Source organism: Thermobia domestica, chromosome 2, assembly GCF_964235325.1.
Source record: "Thermobia domestica chromosome 2, izTheDome1.hap1.1, whole genome shotgun sequence".
NCBI classification, from domain to species: Eukaryota; Metazoa; Arthropoda; class Insecta; order Zygentoma; family Lepismatidae; genus Thermobia; species Thermobia domestica.
This window is the reverse complement of record NC_137455.1, coordinates 118,009,331-118,028,550: the sequence shown is the minus strand read 5'-3', so window position 1 is coordinate 118,028,550 and position 19,220 is coordinate 118,009,331. Positions and strand designations below refer to the sequence as shown.

Genomic DNA, 19,220 nt, shown 5'->3' with positions numbered 1-19,220 from the left:
TATGTTTCACATTTTGTTTAAATATTAATTTACATTTAAGAAAATAGTTTTTGAGAAGAAATTTGCGCAGAACGCCATAATGCGTTGTTGCCAAATTTGTACGTTTACTGCAGTAGTCACAATAAGAATTTTCCTGAACTCTAGTGTTGCAGTTCGAGAAGCGGAACTTAGCTGTAAATTGTGGTAATGGTCGAAAACTAATTTCACCAGGAAGTATTCAAGCAGAATTCCATGATTACTTTCTTTATTATCTGACTTCAGTAAACAGTTGGCAGTATCTGGCAACGCAACACTATTCAAGCAACGTTTAGCATAATACCGAGAACACCTAGTGATCCACCTTAATCAACTACGCTTCTTAGTCATTACCGAGATCAACCATACACTTATACTCAAAGGCGATGTGCGTCTCACATCATATGGGCTGTACTACAACTGACAGCTGTTGTGCTTGGATAAATCCATTAACGTTTACAGCCCACTCTCAAGGGGGAAAGCATGTTGTTGGTCTAAGAAAGGACTGAATAGCATCATGATTAATTCTCCAGCATGATAAGCCTGTAATCCGGTGTCGATATCGAGCAGTCGCAGCTCTTCACGCTTTGAAAGTCAATATATTTGTAATTTCACCTGCAGCAAAAATCAGATGATGAGAAATATTGATTGCCGGCTTGTCTTAAATGTATGCAAGAGTCGATATTTCGTGAGTAGAATTGGTTCAATGACTTCAGAATTTTGGTAGCATATGCCATATTTCGCTAAAAAGGAAACGCCATTCTCGTAGAGAATAACACTGGCTGGATAGAATTTTGGTTGAGAACGCTTGGGAAAAAAGACCTTAGGCTTAGAAAATAGAGAAGATAATATAAAAGAAAATTTTAGAGGAGTCTTAACAAACCTGATAATGTATCCTGGCGTGTTTGGTCCTGCGCTGACAACTTCCTTAACTTTTGAGTACTTGACTATGTAAACTCAAGATAAATACATGGCATCGGACGTTTGACCCAACCATATTTTTAGAGCTTATTACGCGTGCTAAATAAATGTTCTGAGCTTTGAGTTAAGTAGGACACATCTAAGAAGAACACTGTAGTTGTGAGTGGTTGTTAACGTTTTACAAAGAAAAGAAACGAGAGGGGGGGGGGGGGTCTAAAAACTTATGAAGAATTGTCTATATGACAGTTTCATTCTTGTTGTGTATTCTAGAGTTAAATCATGGAGTAAGTTAATATTGGTCATATTTCCGTAGTCTCAGTATTATGATTTTGGTTACGTTGAATAGTCTTCTAGTATAATTTATTTTTTGTGAAATAGAAGTATCTTATAAAAGTTCCATATTAATGTAAAAGTAACAAAGAAAATTTAAAATAAAAGGTTTATGCAGAAAAAGTTATTTTTGAATGTCATTTCGTCCCGATGTACGTACTCTTGTCGAAAAGCCATATCTTTCAACATATTTAGACCAAAGATTTAAGGTTTTATAACGAAATTTTTCGAATTTTCTTTGTACCACACATGACAAGAGTAATTTACAGAGGATAAAAATAAAAAAATTGTGAATTTTTATCAGAAAATTCTTTAACTGTTTCATTTGTATTTTATAAATCAATATTTTATTAATAATCCTATAATATGGTATAAGTCATTTTTCTGTGACAGACCCAGGAGTAGTAGTTTACGCAAGGGCAAATTCTTTGCAGTTTTGTTCATATGTCGTAAATAAACTTCTCATTAACAAGCTTACATGCAATAACTCATTCCTCCGAAATAAATCTGCAAAGGTAGTTTACTCTTATGAGATTTTCTCCGACAGTTTCCTCAAATATGACTCATGCGATTTAGTTCATACTTCATAATAAATATTTTGTTAACAGCCCTATAATATGGCATAATCCATTTTCCCATGAAAGATTTACAAGAAATAGTTTACTCTGAAGACGTGAGTTTTCTTCTAAGTCTTCCGAAAGTACTTATGTATTTATTTTTTCATTTCATATTTTCCATCTTTCTAAACACCTTTATATATAAGCTGCTTTGTGTAAATCATACATTTTCTCACTTGCTTCTTTTTGTGTAATTTCCAGGAAGCAAGCGTACGAGGCGTGGTTCGGAGTGGGAGATTCTTGAAGGTCTTAAAGATGGACAGCGATTTGAGAAGAAACCAGATGTGTTTGAAGGATACTTGCACAAAAAGAGAAAGTGGCCGCTCAAAGGCTGGCACAAGGTAATATTAGTATTACAAAATAAATAAATAAATAAATAAATAAAATAATAATAATAAATAAACTCACGGTAGGTATTCTGAAGCACACTAAAGAATTTAAATATAAATTATTTACAAAATGTATAGGGTTTAAGTAGAAAAATTGTTATAGTAAAATTTTGTGAGAAACATATCACACAAATTACTGAGGAATTTAGGCATCACATGCAGGGTGGGGGGACAACAGAGATTACAGTTATATTCTATATAGAATCAATATTGTACCTTAAGTCAGTTTTGCTAATAATTTATCCACGTCTGAACTTACTTATGTAAAGTTAAGCACACACAAAAGCGCTTAAAAATACATTTTGATCATGTAACGTATAATGTAGTTAGGAATAACGACAGGAAGACCAGTAAAGGCAATATAAGATATAAAATATAATAGATTAAGAAATTGGTTAGTGAAAAGATATTGCTTAATCTTATATGAATAAACATTTTCATATGTTTGTAAATGTTTATAAAACGTTGCTGGTGAACAGTTTATTGCTTGTTGTGTAAAATTGATTATTAGTCGTGTTTTCTTTCTGCTGCGTACGATGCATATAACTATAATTGTAACATTTGAATAAACAACACATTTTATATTTAATCATAGACCCATCTTCACACCCATGAATCTTGTTTAAAATGTAAAATTTGTGGTGGTTGTATTGAAGCACATACAAGGGCCGTTCATTTTTAATTCCCAAGCTGATGTAAAAAGATTGTAGGGACGACTTATTCATGCTTGTCCGCTTCAAAGTACTTTTGTGTTGGATTTATACACCAATTCTAACCTTGTCGTATTCTGGAATCAGTCTGGAATGCCTATTGTAGAATGCGCCGGAGGCCCCTCGTCCTCTTAACCTGGATGATTTCAAATCGGTTTCCTTTTAAGGTATATTTCACTGCAGGGAACGGAAAAAGTCACTCGGAACTAGATCCGGCGAGTGAGGGATGATATAGACGGGGATGTTTTTGACCAAGAAGTCTGACATTATTCCTGAAGTGTGAACCAGATCATTGTCACGATTCAAACGTTACTGTCCAAACCCCCACTTGTATGTTCATTTACGACAAACAGAATCGCATAACCATTGTAACATACTCTGCAGACCCCCTTCTTGATAGTTTGGCCACGTGGGACAAATTCGTGAATCACGCTTCAGATCAAGTCGAAAAATACAATCATTAACACTTTCACCCTTAAGTGGACGTGTCCGACCTTTTCGGGCTTAGGGTCATACCCTTAAACCCATTATTCATCCTGTGTGATGATACTACCAGAAATATTGAATTGTTGGCAGCTTTTTCCTTCAAATCCCTGCTGATGGTGACAATCAGTGTTATTATACAGGAAAGTTCAAAGTTTTCATTGGCTTATTTTACCAGTTCTTACACAAAGACCTAGGGATGCAGCGTACATCGGCGAAATTCGTGCCGAGAGTCTTATGTGAGAATCCTCTCAGTACGAATTTCACCGATGCACGCTCCATCCCTAGGTCTTTATGTAAGATTTAATGACATGAGCTGATGGAAATTTCGAACTCTCCTGCAATCAGTTGACGATCAGCCCTCACAAATATACTTACCTGAGCAATTCTATCCACATGCCACCTCACGGATGGGCGATCGTAACGATAATCATTCTCCACGGATATTCTTCCAGCTTGGAAATGTACAGACCATTGAAAGGTCTTCGCGAGACTGATTTTGCACCACTGAATGGTACTTGCAGTATTTCGTACGTTTTTGTAGCCGTTTTGTTTTCCAAGTTTAAAGTAAAATAAAACATAACACAGATTTGTTGTTCCTTTCGACCACCTATTTCACAGTCTAACAGGGATCACATCGTACACAATCATGTCTCACTGAACTGTGCCTGGACTCAGGTGAGCGATAATGCTGTGACGTCATCATGAGATATTGTCTGCCGTATGTACTTGAGGAGAGTATTCCGAGCTATAGTTAATACTTTTCGAGAAGAAAATCTGGGGATTAAAAAAACACCCTTGTATTTTGGAAGCACGATTACAATAATAGAAATAACGTCTTGTTTTTTCAAGTTTTTTCCTTTAATTTGTTACTGCTGTGCAATCAAATATTTTGTCTTTTTCAGCGTTACTTTGTGTTGGATAAAGGAATTCTTGTGTATGCTAAAGGACCTGGGGAAATTGCTAGGAATAAAATACATGGATCTCTTGATATAGGTCTGTCTGTGATCTCAGCTAAACTTAAAAGAAAGCGATTGGATATAGATGCTGAAGAATTCATTTATCACTTGAAGGTAACTCCATTCATTGTTTAGAACTAAGTAATAATATTTCTTTTTAATGAATAAACTAATTGTTCTTAGTGTTCTTTAGATACACTCATTATATGTTTATGTGAAAGTAATTTCAGACCAAGTAACCATCGTAATAGAACAACTACAATATAAGTAATACAAGTTAATAAATGAGATTAATTTCTACGCATTTTTTTTCTAATTTCAGATTTGCGTATGAAAGTTTGAATTCATTAAATCTAACATTATAGACTATAATGAAATTTGTTTCATCTATTTCACAAGAAACTAAATTAGGTTACTTCAAAAATTATAATTTCCAAGCAAGTTGAAGAGATAAGATTTGTGATTTATTAATTTTATAAGAAGCTTTTATCAGTTAATACATACATAAAAAACAAAGTATGTTATAGTAGTGAATTATTAATATAAATAAATAAAAAAAGTAGTTAAAACTTTTCCTTGCTATACAATATAAGAATTTTTAATTCATTTTCGGTGAAACAAGCATTAGAGCATCAAGGTTCGAGCTCAATTTTAAGTTGATTTCACGTGAATTAGAAACGAAAAATTTCATTTTCAGGCAAAGACACTAGAAAACTTTGTGCAGTGGGTAGATCAGTTGAAACAGCATCGCTTATATCGACAACATGTACTGACTTACGGCAACCGAGAAGCACCACTGCTTAGATCTCCTGGCAGTGGGGAAGATGACAGTCCTACTACAGTCCCTCCCACAGTACCAGGCAGTAAGTTGACTGTTAATGATATTTGATTATAATATATCAATTATGATGAAAGTAAACATTTTATTTCCGATCATTGTTGTAAAATATGCTTTCCTTCCTGGTCCTTACACACACCGTATATTCGTGTCAGTTATGATACGTACATAAACATCTTCAGACATTTTATAAGTGCGTTAAGAGCAGACTGAAGGGAGAATTAAATTATTTATTATAAGCGAAAATAACAAACAATATCTAGGAATTATAAGTATAAACATTGTGGATTGCACTCATTTTCTTATAAGAACATTACGCAGAAGTAGTGATTATTTAAGAAGATTCTACTCCCCCTTCTTCAGAGATTGAATAAACAGGGTTTGAATGTAGTACTTTCGAAAACACTTGGTCACCCAGGTTGAACACTATCGGAGAAATGGCCCGGGATCACCTCCTGAAATCATTACTCCACATAAGAGCTTGAAAGAAAACTGCTTCCAGTGTGTAACACCTTGATAATTTCACATATTGATAGCAGGTCTTGTCAATTGTTCATTGAAGTTTAGTGTTCCTTTTATGCACTGAGACTATACAGTAGAACCCAAACCACTATAATGAATTCAAATTCTTCAAGACTCCCATATTAAATCGCATCCGAGATCCCGTGAGCAAGGAAGAGCTACAAGCAAGCCTTGTCAGAGTATATAGATTTGTGCGTACTGAGGATGGCATTGAAATTCATTATAAATGTGCGTTTACTGAGGATGGCATTAAAAATAATTTAGGAATCACTTTCGATTTGGAGAAAATGGACGGGTATTCCTGGGATACTATGGAAGGATTGACCAAATGGGCATTAGACTTACATCTTTCTTTAGGCAGTAAGGTCTCAAATAAACCTTTGGATTTCCTTTACATTTTGACCAAAATTGTTATGTAATTTGAATAAAGTAGCCAAGAAATATGGCGTACAAGTTAGCTACAAATCTTCTTTAAATATCAATGAATAATTCACAGATTTCAAGAAATATTTTGTTAAAATGTTCGTTCATGTGGGAATCAGTGAAGCTCTTGAAGCTCTCTGTCAGTGTGCTGGTTCATACAGTGGTGTGACAAAGAGGAATATTAATACTAGGATAAACAGCACATAAAGAGACGTCAAGTATCATGATTCCGTAGTTTCCAATTTATCGAAGTATCTAAAGAAGTCGAAATCATCCTCTAAATCACACCACAAATAGAAAGGAACGTTCTTGAGTCTTAGTACTATTAAAACCAAAAGTTCTAATTTAAATATGAATGATGGCAAACTTAACAACAACTGGGGTCGATTCAACAATAGCATCATTCAAAATATTTCAGTTCGATTGACGTCAATCCTACCTATTCCCGTACCGCATTTCTTTTTCCGTACGTGTCCATACAGAGGAGCAATTTATCTTGGAGTGTAGTAATTGACAAGAGTGTGGTTCGGTTGTACTGAGGCCGATATGTTTCCCTCCGAACAACTTATAGACAGTGATTACCTGTCAATCTGGGTTTCACAAAGCAACAAAACTGTACGTATTCGTGTATCTGTCTCTCAGCTGTTGTGTAATAGAGTGAAGGTGTTGTAATGGGAAAACTGCGGCCGCCGAAAAAAAAAAATAGCTTTTGAGAAGGGTACGTCATGGCTCTCCCATGTAAATTTTAGTATTTTTCGCATGTTAAAACAGTGTGGAGTAATAGCTTTGTTATAGGACAGGCCATTATTAATGAGAAGTTATGCACAACAGCCCCCTCCACAATCCACATCACTAATGAAATCACATCCAAAGAGGGGTCAGTGAACTCACAAGACCTGTTCTAAAGAAAAACAGATGTGGCAGTTTGTGAGAATCAGCTTGATATGACCATACAAATACATGTGGCCCAATCTTGCAATCCTTCACAAATTGAGGCTATAACTGTTTGCAAGGCCAGTATGCATGCGTTAACATCATGGCATATCGCGGAGCGAAAGAGCAAGAGCTGAAGGTTGTACGAGCGCCACCTAGCTTGTGTCGCTCGAAATTAGTTGTGACAGTGGATGAAGTGTGGATCTATCTAAGTGATTGTGGGGAAGTTCAGACCATCATCTACAAAGGTGTTCATGAAATAGAGCGATGTAATAACGTAAATGCACAGAAAATTTGTTGGAATATATTATAATTATTAACTTTGGCTATAGAGAGAAGCTCAAGATTCGTAGTCAGTGCTGCTTACTACGAAAAACCTGTTTTATCTCTATTTTACACAAACGAAATACTAGCAGTGTATGCCAACGACACCTGTCGTGTGAAATTGCACCATAAAGTCACATGGCCAAAACATATCTGGCCTTCTACCGACGCATAGCATCTGCAACTGGTATCCATGCTATTCCGTTTAAGACATAGTCCGATTAGGAGTTCAGATACTAGTCTTTTGCATGACTGTACTTTTGGACTTTATTAGATTTATTAATTGCCTTTCATCACGTCAGATTCGCACGGTAAATGTCCTCTGGAAAGCCTGTAAGCAGTATTGAAACAATTAGCCATGTTGCAGTTGCAATGGAGTCCACTGTAGTAAAACCTCTGATGTGTAGTAATCCATAGCAGTGGTTATCACATCAAGCATGATAGATGGTGGTAGGATAGAATATCTTAGGTAAGCAGCAACTTTAATTTGTTTGGATGGAAACGGATCGTCCTCTGTATTTGAAGTGCTTTCTGATAGTTGATGTTTTTAGATTTATTAATACATATAAATTGTTTGTGTATACGAGTAGTAAGGACATATTTAGGTGGTCAACTAGCTTTTCTTAAGTAGAATAACTCACGTTACAGTACAATGTTAGAAAAGAACAAACATGAGTGTTGTTTGTTTTACTTCTGTGTTCATCTTTCGTCGACTGACTGACAAAGGAGCGAGAATAACTCTTGAAATTATCACTGCATAGAGAAGGTTAGCGATTGTATTACAATAAGGAAAATGTACCAAACGGTTTCTTTTAATACATAATACCATATTATTATTTACTTATTCATTCATTCATTCATTCATACACTCGTTTGTTGGTTCCTTCCTTTTTTTTTCAAGTCTCTCACCAGTAATCCAAATAATATTATTTCCTTTTGTTTTTGTTATACATTACTATAGTAATCGGCTTGAAATTGTTTCATGGGTTTCTTAAAGCCTTAAATAATATTCTCAGATTTCAGAGCTGTCACTGTTTTTTAAGTTCGGGAAGTTGAAATTATAATATCGGTCTTTTAGGTCGATGGAAATTAACAAATGAAGGAAGCATTTGTTAATTAATTATTAATTTTTGCATGTATATTGGTCTTATGTATAATTTTCTTTTGACTTCATTGATAGTGATTTTTCGTAAATACCTCAGTAAAATTTCAGCATAGTATCAAATTTTGAAGTTGTGACTATCAACTTGTGATTTTAAAATTCGCAGATTTACCTCGAGATGGATCCTTGCCACGGGGAGTAAAACCATGTTCCCCGCCTCCTCTGTTTACTGGGTCATCCAGTCGTCTTACAGCATGGATTCAAGACTCAGGTGCTTTGGATCAATTAAATAAAGATCTCACTTTAGTTCAACAAAACATTTATCAGCTTGCACGCATTTTGGAGCAGATTGAAGCTCTTCCTACGATTGAGCCAGAGGTAAGATTACTTCTGATTTTATAATTATTCTTAAATGCGTTTTATCCCCTTATTTTCATTTTCAGTTTTTCTGCTCTAATTTGGGTCTACATTGAATCTATGTATTTTTTAAATACATACTTGATTTAATTTAATATTGTTGTAATTGTGTAATTAACGTAAATTCTTCTTTTCCTATCCAGTGATATCGCTTATAGTATTTTCTGTGATTTCCTATGCGGCATTCAACAAGTTTACTTTTTCTCTTGTACTCACAACGAACATGATCTTACATGCTTTCGTTAGTTTATTATTCTCTTATCATCTTAATGACTATGAATAGCCCATTTGGACTGTATAACAATTAAAATTTATTAAAACATTTGTGTAGATATGCATTATTATTAACAATATGTACTTAATTAATACAAAAAGTTGTCGACTATAAAAATAGTTGACTTTGAACCACCTGACTAGCTAGTATATCTCCTTCGCTTTGACAACTTTCCATAGACCCTGCAAGGCATCGAGTAAGTGCCTGTTTCAGGAGTCCAATCCCACAATAATCTATTGGTGAGGCGTCGGGAGATTTCACAAGGGATGGACGGAAACGTGATCATTCGAATTCCCGCGTGTTCTGCCTTCCTTGCGTAGAACGTTTGGAATGTTCGAGCAATATGGCTGGAGGCCTTGTCCATTTGTTGTCTCGTCATCGTACAGATGGGATATGTGTTTGATATAGAGGATATTATATATGTGTGATATCCTCCTGGAAGTAAGTTGCAAAACTTTGATGTTGGAAGGTACGTACTTCGACGTGGCAGCCCTGAAACTGCAATATCCCACCACCACCAGAAATCCCTGGGAAAACTTCTCCTTGCACTGCAGCATAAAGTCAGAACAATTCTTATGGTCTGTTCGACTATATACATAAAATGTATTGAACTCTGTTAGTCTCATCCGGGATACATCCGTTTCCACTTCTCTCTTGCGAGGTATGTTTCATACAGTTTCTGGCGTTTGTAAACTTTGGAAGTAGTGCTCTGTGAGGCGGTATCCACTGGCCTTGTGACGCGCTTTCAATGCGAGGTTCTGCCGATTGTTGTTGAAAGCTTGTTTAAGATATCGTGTCATATCCCAGCTTGTCTGCATTGGGAAATTGTCCTATGTGACCGGTCTCCTAGTAGCACACACTGAATGCTCAGCCGACCACATATCGCAAGGACCTGTTCGGCACATTGTCAGATGATGAAATTCATACTAACTTTGTTGACGATTGAACTCTCATCTTTGCATAGTTTCATTATGGCTGAGAGGTTATAATGGGCGGCGGAATATCCACAAATGAACCTTTCCCAAAAAAGTGTAATTTTTAATTTCATCATTCTACTGATCGTAATCAAGTAATAGTTATCTAGTACAGGCTTCAGTGTTGTCAGCAATACACCGGGCCATAACAGAAATTAAATACGTCGTTCCGGCGGGTGCAATGAAAATCAACTATTTTTGTAGTGGGTAGTCTTCTATAGTAACAAGTATTTATGTAGCATATTAGCAGTGATCACTTTATATTAAACATGTTGTATATATTAACATACTTATTATTTAAAAATTTTCAATCTATTATAAGGAATGAAAATCTGCATAAGGAAAGTAATGGCAACGCCGTTAGGCTCGTAAACTTTGCAACAAACAAACAGAAACTTACCGTGAAGTGCACAAAATTTCCACATCGTAACATTTATAAATATACTTGAACCTCACCAAATGAAAATGAAAAAAAAAAAAAAAAAAAAGATCACGTTTTGGTAGATAGAAGAAGACAATCTAGCATAATTGATGTTCGGTCATTCGGAGTGGCTAAGTGTGACACTGATCACTACATTGTAGAGCGCTAATAAGAGGGAGATTATCGCCGAATAAAGGATATATTCAATATCTAAAAGCGGAGAGGTTTAATTTAAAGAAATTAGAGGAGAGCCAGGTGAGGTGGGAATACCAGATTGAAATGTCGAATAGATTCTCGGGTTAGAAGGTTTGGAATGCACTAGTGTTGAGGATACTTGGGTTGAAATTAGGGATAGCATTAACATTTCAACAAAAATTAAATTGGGTCATACGGAAATATATAGAAACAAACCATGGTTCAACCAGAAATGCAATAAACTAGCAGAGAAGAGAAAACAGACAAAACTACGCTGGTTGCAACAAATCTAAATATATAAAATTTCGTTGACATCAGGCAGGAAACTTCTAAAATTCTTAGAACAAAGAAACACGATTTTCTGAATAGTAGGGACGTTAACAAAAATTGTGCACTTCTGGAAAAAAGGTGAAACTCAGGAATGCTTTTTTTACACCCGGCAGAAGAAATCTAGAAGTAGAGCCCAAAGTTTTTGGCCGCCATATTGGAATATGGCCGCCATCTTCAAAAATAGAACTATTTTTCAGAATAACCATTTTAAGTGCAACACTATTCATCCGAATTACATGGTTGATATTTCATTCTCTTCAGAATGAAACAGGCTTTTAAATGCAACATGGACTATATCCATATGATGAACAAGAAAAGGGAAATTTTGAGGAAATCGGAAATTTTTCATTAAAAAATTTCGTTTTCGGAAGTTTAGCCCCCCCTAGAGTCGCTCCAGGTGAAAATACGCGAACCTAATGTACCCTGAAATAATACCAAGGGGTTATGGTATCTGTTTGCCAAATAACATTAGAATATCCTATATTGTGACATGAGAAAAATAATATTTCCTAATCCTGTTTGAAAGTAGGAAATTTGCACTCAGGGAAAATTGCGATCTAAAATTTTTGGATAAATTAATATTCCAACGAATTTCATGGTTAATACTTCATTTTCTTTAAAATGATACAATTTCTCAATTGCAATACTGTCCATGCCACTGTGAGGTATGGAAAAAGGGAAATTTGGGGGAAATCGGGAAATATATCTGAAAACCCTTTTTTAAAAACTGTTTCTTGCTCCTGAAATGATCGCGAGTGAAAGCACGTGACCTTAATATACCCTGAAAAATACATTGGAGTATTTGTAATGTTCTACCAAATACCATTCTGGTATCACACATAGTAACATTGTAAAAAATAATTTCCCAATTCTCTTTATTATACATTAGGTGGTTTTTTGATACCCTTTATTTTGAAACCTGAAGATATAAAGGGAAATTATTTATAACATTTCATTTGTTTGTGTTTCATTTAATTTTACATTATTGGACTTTATTCTTTTTCTTACTTTGACACAACAAACACCTTTGATCCTGACACGTCAAAAACAAGACGGAAAGAAGTATTAGAGATTAAACAACTTTTAAAATAAAGGTAAAACTAAGATCATGTAACAAACCACATTAAATGCCAGTCTCGCAACGTCGACAAAACCATCACCGCTAGTGTCAACACAAATAGGAAATTGGAATTGTTAACTTTCATTTTCACAGTCAGCACACTTGCAAAGCGTTGTACACTACACCCATGAACCTTTGCTCTTGTAACATGCTGCAGTTTTGTGCAATCGTGTAACAAGCCACATTAAATGTCAATTTCAACGCCGTCAAAATCATTATCACTACTGTCAACAAAAGTAGGAAGCTCGAATTGTTCACTTTCATTTTTCCAGTTAGTACACTTGCAAAGCATTGTACATTACATTTGTGAGCATTGTACACTGCATTTTGTACATGCAACGAGGAGTGTTGCACTTTAAGATGGGTCGCCACAAATAAGAATACAAAGTAGAAACTGGATCAAGTTGTCCAAGGACAGAAGTCAATGGAGAACTTTTGTGAACGCGGCATTAAACCTCGGGGTTCCCATAGGTCATAGAGTTAGTTATTGCTTGAATTTAGTGTGTTTGATAGGAGGTAATATACTTTATTTGTAATCGAAGTGTAAGGTACTTCGCGTATTATTTGCGAAGAATATGCACGATATGAATTATGATTACGTACGTTCATCTATAAATCATCATCAGGCTGCCACAGAAAGGAAAAGTAAATTTGTAAATGTTTATTGTCACGCCGAAGGTCTGTTGTATGCCAAATCAAGATCATGTCTTTATTGTATCGTGGGAAGCTATAAAATCTTTATTGTAATTATTTGATCCGTATCTTAGAATACTTTCCTAATCATTATATATATATTTGTGGGATATAATACAGTCTGTGTCACTGTATGTGGTATTCTGTTATTATGTAATATAGTATGTGCTTTATTGCCTTTTATTCCTCTTGTGCTTCTGTGTATTTTGCAATAAGCTAAATGTTGGTGCGCAAACGTGAGATAATTGTGTAGTAAGTATTACCATTAAATAAAAATAACAATCTGTGATTCTTGTATGCTATACTGTAATTTTGAAAATGTTCTAGCCTATTCTGTAATCATTTATGTTGACTGCACATAATTATTAACATGCTAATAATTTCATAAGAATACTATTAATCTGTTTTGTGACTAGTGACAAGTGCACTTGAAACATGGGTTGTAAGCTTTGCTTAGTTAATAATCAAGTCTCGACCCATCATTTCATATATCGTCATGCACCACGATTAAGTTTTTTCATTTATTTATTTTATTTTATTTTATTCTTTTAGAAAAAAGAAGTTATTTTAATGTAAGAATCCAAAGAATACAGCCATCATAGTCTATTGATAAAGTCAGTGCTATTAGACCGTTAACTGAGATCAAGAGTAAATGTCTATATACTGATATTTTTTAGTATTTTCCAAAGGCATATCTCATACCTTCCTGTACATTTTTCTTTCCGTAAATTGTATGCTTTCTTATGAAGCTTATTACTCAGGCTTGTGACAGAGTAAAGCTTTGGAATGAGTTAGATTATAAATGCAAATTAAGTAAATGTATGAATGTCCGAATTTATAGTACGTATGTGGTAAGCTTTTGGAGCGGGACACCAAATTAAAACACCTAATCATACTGGTGGTTGAGGTTTTGGGAACCGAATAAGAAAAACGGAAACGCTTCGTTTGAAAACAATATTATATATTAGCGCGGAGAGATGCCTCCTTTTTGGTAGTTAATAAGGCAGTAATTCGTTGTTGAGAGGATCATTCGTAGCTGCTTGCATTATGTTTGAAAATAAACTATCTATATCATTGAAATTTCTCAGAGAATAAGAACCTACAGAAAATACGCTAGTAGAAAATGAGAAATGAACACCCAAAAAGAAGTAACGTAGAAATACTCTATTCATTGGGCAGCTGGTAAAGGTTGTACATGTGATGATTAACAACAACTGCTCTGTGGATCTGTTGCGATTTTTGCATCAGAAAAAGTTACTCTTTCAACAGTACGAAATCACGTATTTTACGAACGCATTCTCCAGGGCATATTTATCTCTGTTGGACTGCATGGTTATCCCCTATTGATCATGTATGGAACGTGTGTGGTTGGCATTTAGTCTGTTTTGCAACTCCGAGAACAAACCCATAACAACTGCGTCACCGTGAAATACCATATCCGGAAATGACACCAAACACTTCTTGCAAGAGTGCAGATCTGCATTGAAGCAGAAGAAAGGTACACAGTGTTGTGGAGTCTTTTGACACACCCTGTACATTGTGTCCATAGGGTTAAGGCCCTGTGCACTTGAAATTATACCGCAATCTATAAAATGGGTATATAAAATTTCATTCACCTGAGCCAGTTATTTCAGGGTATTTATTTTTCATTTTCTAGTAGTGACTTTTCTTGCTTTTAATGAGCAAACAGGCGACTTCAATTCGTTGTATATATTTTTTGATTGTGATTCCACAATTTTTAGTTAATATTTTACATGTTAACGGCTGAAAGGTGACGTTAAACTTACAGCAATTATAATTCGTTATTTGTGTGGAAGTAATTATTTATTATTTTTTTTTTTCAAAGTTCAGAAAAGAAAATTATCTGATAAACATAGGTCGAAGCACATAAAAATGAAAGAAAATTTATCGGTAACTATTTAACATTCAAAGAGAATATTGGCCATATTCGTATTATAAAAATATTCACGTACAATGAGAGAATAATATTCCTTTCCCTAAAGTTTATGTATTTATTTATTTTTTTACATTCCTCACTCCACCTCATTTGTTAATAAAAGGTTAATTAAAGGTTGGAAACTGTGTAACGTATGTCGGTATTGTCTGTTGAAAAATTGGTACCATGTTTTGTATGTTGATTATAATAGACATAACAAAAAATTAAATACAAGTATCTATTACTATTATATTCTGTCGAGATATTCCATAGAAGGATAAATATTTTGTAAGAGTAGACACAAATGGCAGAAAAAATACATTATAAATGACATTAGTGTCATGGATTGAAAACAGTTTCTATCCAAACGTTTCTTCATTCCCATTTCTGAGTTATTGCTAACCAAAAGACATTACATCTGAAAGATTCAAAATTAGAGAATCTATCTATCCACAGTGTTTTGCTAATTTTCAAATAATACAAGAGCAAACGGACTGAAAGAAAAAAATGGCCAATAATATTAGTAAAAGGAGGAATCTATTGCATTCGTCGAATTTGAAGTTTGGTTATAGTATGTCAGTCGTAATTTCACAGTTTCATTCTTTTGATGTTTATGGTAATAATGTGGAGGAAATGAATAGAAAACCTTCAGTTAAATTAGTACAGTTACTTACATTAAATAATTCGCTATTTCATACACAAAAACATTTTATACATCCTATATAATAATAGAATTCTTCTGGAAGGGGAATGTTAATTTCCTGTTAATATTTAAAAATTGAAACAAATAACATCAACGATGTTAATTTCATTACCATTTTTAATTATTATAGTATTATTAGTCATTTACTTTACATAGCTATAATTTAAAATAACGTTTGTATTTTTAAATGAGTGAGTCGAGTTTTCAATGAAAAGAAGGAAATCGCTGGCGTTTTCTTTCTTTGTTTCTTCGTGTAGTAGTCTGACAGAAACCCCGTCATAGAATTCTATTTTCCTTTGTGATTTGGCGCTGCAGCGTATATAATTAGGTCAATAAGATGAAAACTGAAATTGTTAATATAAACAATATAAATTTGCAAACTTCAAAAAGCTTAGTTGCTTGTTTGCAAATCATTTTCTGTGTTTATTGTATCTGCACTGGCGCATCATATCTATACTGACGTAGTAGAAGATGCGTCATCTCTAAAAACAAATTGATTTTAGTTATGATTGTAGATTTATCTGCGAACTCTTAAAAGGTTCTTAAATTTCTTACAAATTCATAGTTATATCAAATTATTATTATTATTGATCGTATTCTGTTTAGTAAATAAGGATGCTGTGCAGTCATAAAGACATTGAAAATAGCTGAATTTTTACTCCGTGTATGATTGTTTTTCTAAACGTTGAGATCATAAAATTCTACGGAATCAAGATGGAACAAGCTTTGTGTTAAGCTAATTTTAAGCATTGCCATCGATTGTTAAGCTTTGTATTGTCTCCACTAATCTTTCCCTTCTTCTAACTGCATATCATATCACTAAACTTACATGTGTGTCTGTTAGGCTCTTTCATCTTGGGTATCCTTATTTATACTGAGATTTAATGGCGCTGATCACCTTCGTGCACAACATACGTACATAAAAAGGGTTCTGTCCTTCTAGTTAGCACACACTATGCTTTAAGAAATGTTTCTGTCTGTCGTCGAGTCTTCGTTATGGAAACAATTGTGGGTGTGTGAAGCTATAAATATAAAATGGCAGTCAGCGAGTGATAAAACACTTTTTGCTAGCACTTCTGTGTCTTTCTTTTATATTTACATTCATGAGCCAAAAAATTGTGGCCGTTTATAGCATATGGGGCTATTTTAACTTGGATAATTATCTGCATTCTCATAAACATACTCGGCCAAATCTCGACACGTTACTCGAAACTTGACACTAAATCTCGACAGATCTAACACTGAAAAGATAAAGAGGTGAGAGAACTTCAAAATATTCTGAAAATAGCTAACTGTGTGCGTTCGGTGTCTGTTAATATTATATCTCAAGTGGATAGAAGGCATCTAGATAATTTTGATTAGAATTATCATATTGCGATGATACCTCACATTTAATGGAACAGTGACGAAAATTTGGGGCGAAGTAAACTTTTGGAGTGATTTCATATTTTAATAGTGTGCTGAGTACGCTTTCATGCCGACGTAATTTAGGAGAAGCAGTTTAACATTGAGACTGACTGACTGAAAAACCGGAATATGATTATGCACTCCAACATAACTGGTATCACTTTTATGCTCGTGTACGCTCATCATAATGAATCATGTAAGGAAATTAATAAAATTAAATTCTTAAGCGCAGTTGTACCGTGCTGGTGGTGCACCATCAAGTATATATAGCACAGTTCTTCTCTGTTGTGCTGTTTGGATGTGAAGAGGTTATAGATGAAAAGGAGGTCAGGTTCTTGAAACTAAAGTCTCCAAGAAAATTAAAACAAACAAAGTAACAGAGGCATGGACAAAGTTACCTGACGTAAAACTACAATGTGGACTCTTATCGAATATATGTAGTTTTATCGAGACGTTTAAAATATATGAATCATTTCACTCAGAATGTAAAGATTCTTTGGGAAAGAAGTCTTTGGGTCGAACATGGAGGTGAGAGAACAATACAGGGATAAATATTACGGAGTTGCTACTACAATCATGACTAGACTGGCTGTGCACACAGTAGGATTCAGTGTCTGAAATATGTTTCTGCTGCGGTGAACCTTCGGGTGTCTAGAGCTACTCGTAATGTTTTCTGTGAACAAGTCATTGATTACTAACCATACTGACAGTTCTATTCGTTATACTTTACATTGCAGAAAACATGAGACACTGATACTGTTTTTCCTGGAATAATGAACATTTCTCATTCGAATCAGTCCTACGACTTTTTCTCCCTCTAATAAATAACTTCAGTTTTACTGCGTAAACAGAATATCCACTTTGAATTGTCTCTCTCTCAAATCACACCCATTCGAGGCGACATAAAAGGTTATAATATTTTGGCACATGAGTGTAGCGTATATCTCACCAGCGGAGCTCTTTCTTCATTAGAAAATATATCAATGTATGGAAGATACTTTTAAGCTGTTTTTTGATTTTTAGCCAAATGACAGTTGTTCACCAAACGTGAAAAAAGACAGGAAGAAATTTGGCTTAAGAAAAAAGAAAAGTTCCAAAGGAAGCACGATTGATTTGACAGGAAGCAGTCCAATCAAAGGCACAAACTGCGAAGGTGATACTGCTTCCTGTATGTCGGTAAGTAGTCTCGCGCACCACTTTCATCACACACCTCTGAGTTACTTAGAAATGGTTTACTTTTTCCTTCTTGCATGGTTCGCAGTAGCACCCCTATTCATTTTTCTTTCTTAACAATAACGTTTCTTTCACTTCTTTGTTTGATTAACTTTTATGATGATGCTTTTTCTCTCCTCGTTATTTGTTTTGTCTCAATCTTGGTCGTTAAAGATTACTTACCGTGGCAGATAAAGGTGCAAGCTTTTGGTCAATAAAATGCTCCTACTTAGTGGTGCATTTCTAAATTTGTTTCTTTATAGAATGATGATAAATAAGTTATGATTGCAAAAATACTTTTAGAACATCCTTACCTTTAAATTAATACTTTATCTTTCTCTTAGGATTCAGCTGGTAATTGACATTTAATTTGTATAGCATCTTTGCATGCTAAAGCTAACATATTTCGTTTTCCTTTTTCTCGCTTTTCTTCGGACGATACAGATTAGAAAAGTAATAATTTATATTTTCTGTGTTAGATTAAGCTATTTAAATACATAGATTAAGCTAATAAGAGCAGGCAATATAAAACAAAGATACAGCTGTTTCACAGCTTCTATTATGACCTTTGCAAGATTTACTACAAATGAAAACAAGTCATATTTCTGTGTAAAAATAAGTCCAAACAAATTTCATTTTTCGGTTAGTGTCCTGCAGTGTGCAAGAAAAACTTTAATAATAATAATAATAATAATAATAATAATAATAATAATAATAATAATAATAATAATAATAATAATAATAATAATAATAATAATAATAATAATAATAGCAGTGTCAGGTGTACACCACGTGAAGAAGTTTGGTTTGCATGACGTAATATTTTCTAAATTAATATTAAAACAGGAAGTGGTAGTATTTTTATACCACTTCCGGTTTTAGTATATAAATTAGAGTGGAAATGGAATAAATTCGTGGGACATTTAATTGGTTGTAGAAAACTGCTTCTTTATATCTTTACTATTTCATTCT

General features: G+C 34.3%; 1 protein-coding gene across 5 annotated transcripts in view; it reads left to right on the top strand.

Moving 5' to 3' along the window:
* The window catches only part of LOC145674976 (oxysterol-binding protein-related protein 6-like), a 172,582-nt gene that overhangs the window by 89,800 nt on the left and 63,562 nt on the right, over positions 1-19,220 (top strand). For 4 of the 5 annotated variants that reach the window (XM_081745318.1, XM_081745328.1, XM_081745310.1 and 1 more), the window contains 5 exons: positions 2,085-2,224; positions 4,371-4,538; positions 5,122-5,287; positions 8,733-8,944; positions 18,060-18,212. In XM_081745318.1, coding sequence (XP_081601444.1) covers positions 2,085-2,224; positions 4,371-4,538; positions 5,122-5,287; positions 8,733-8,944; positions 18,060-18,212 — 839 coding nt within the window. The remainder of the gene's footprint in view (positions 1-2,084; positions 2,225-4,370; positions 4,539-5,121; positions 5,288-8,732; positions 8,945-18,059; positions 18,213-19,220) is intronic. The other variant, XM_081745335.1, reaches the window with a different exon arrangement.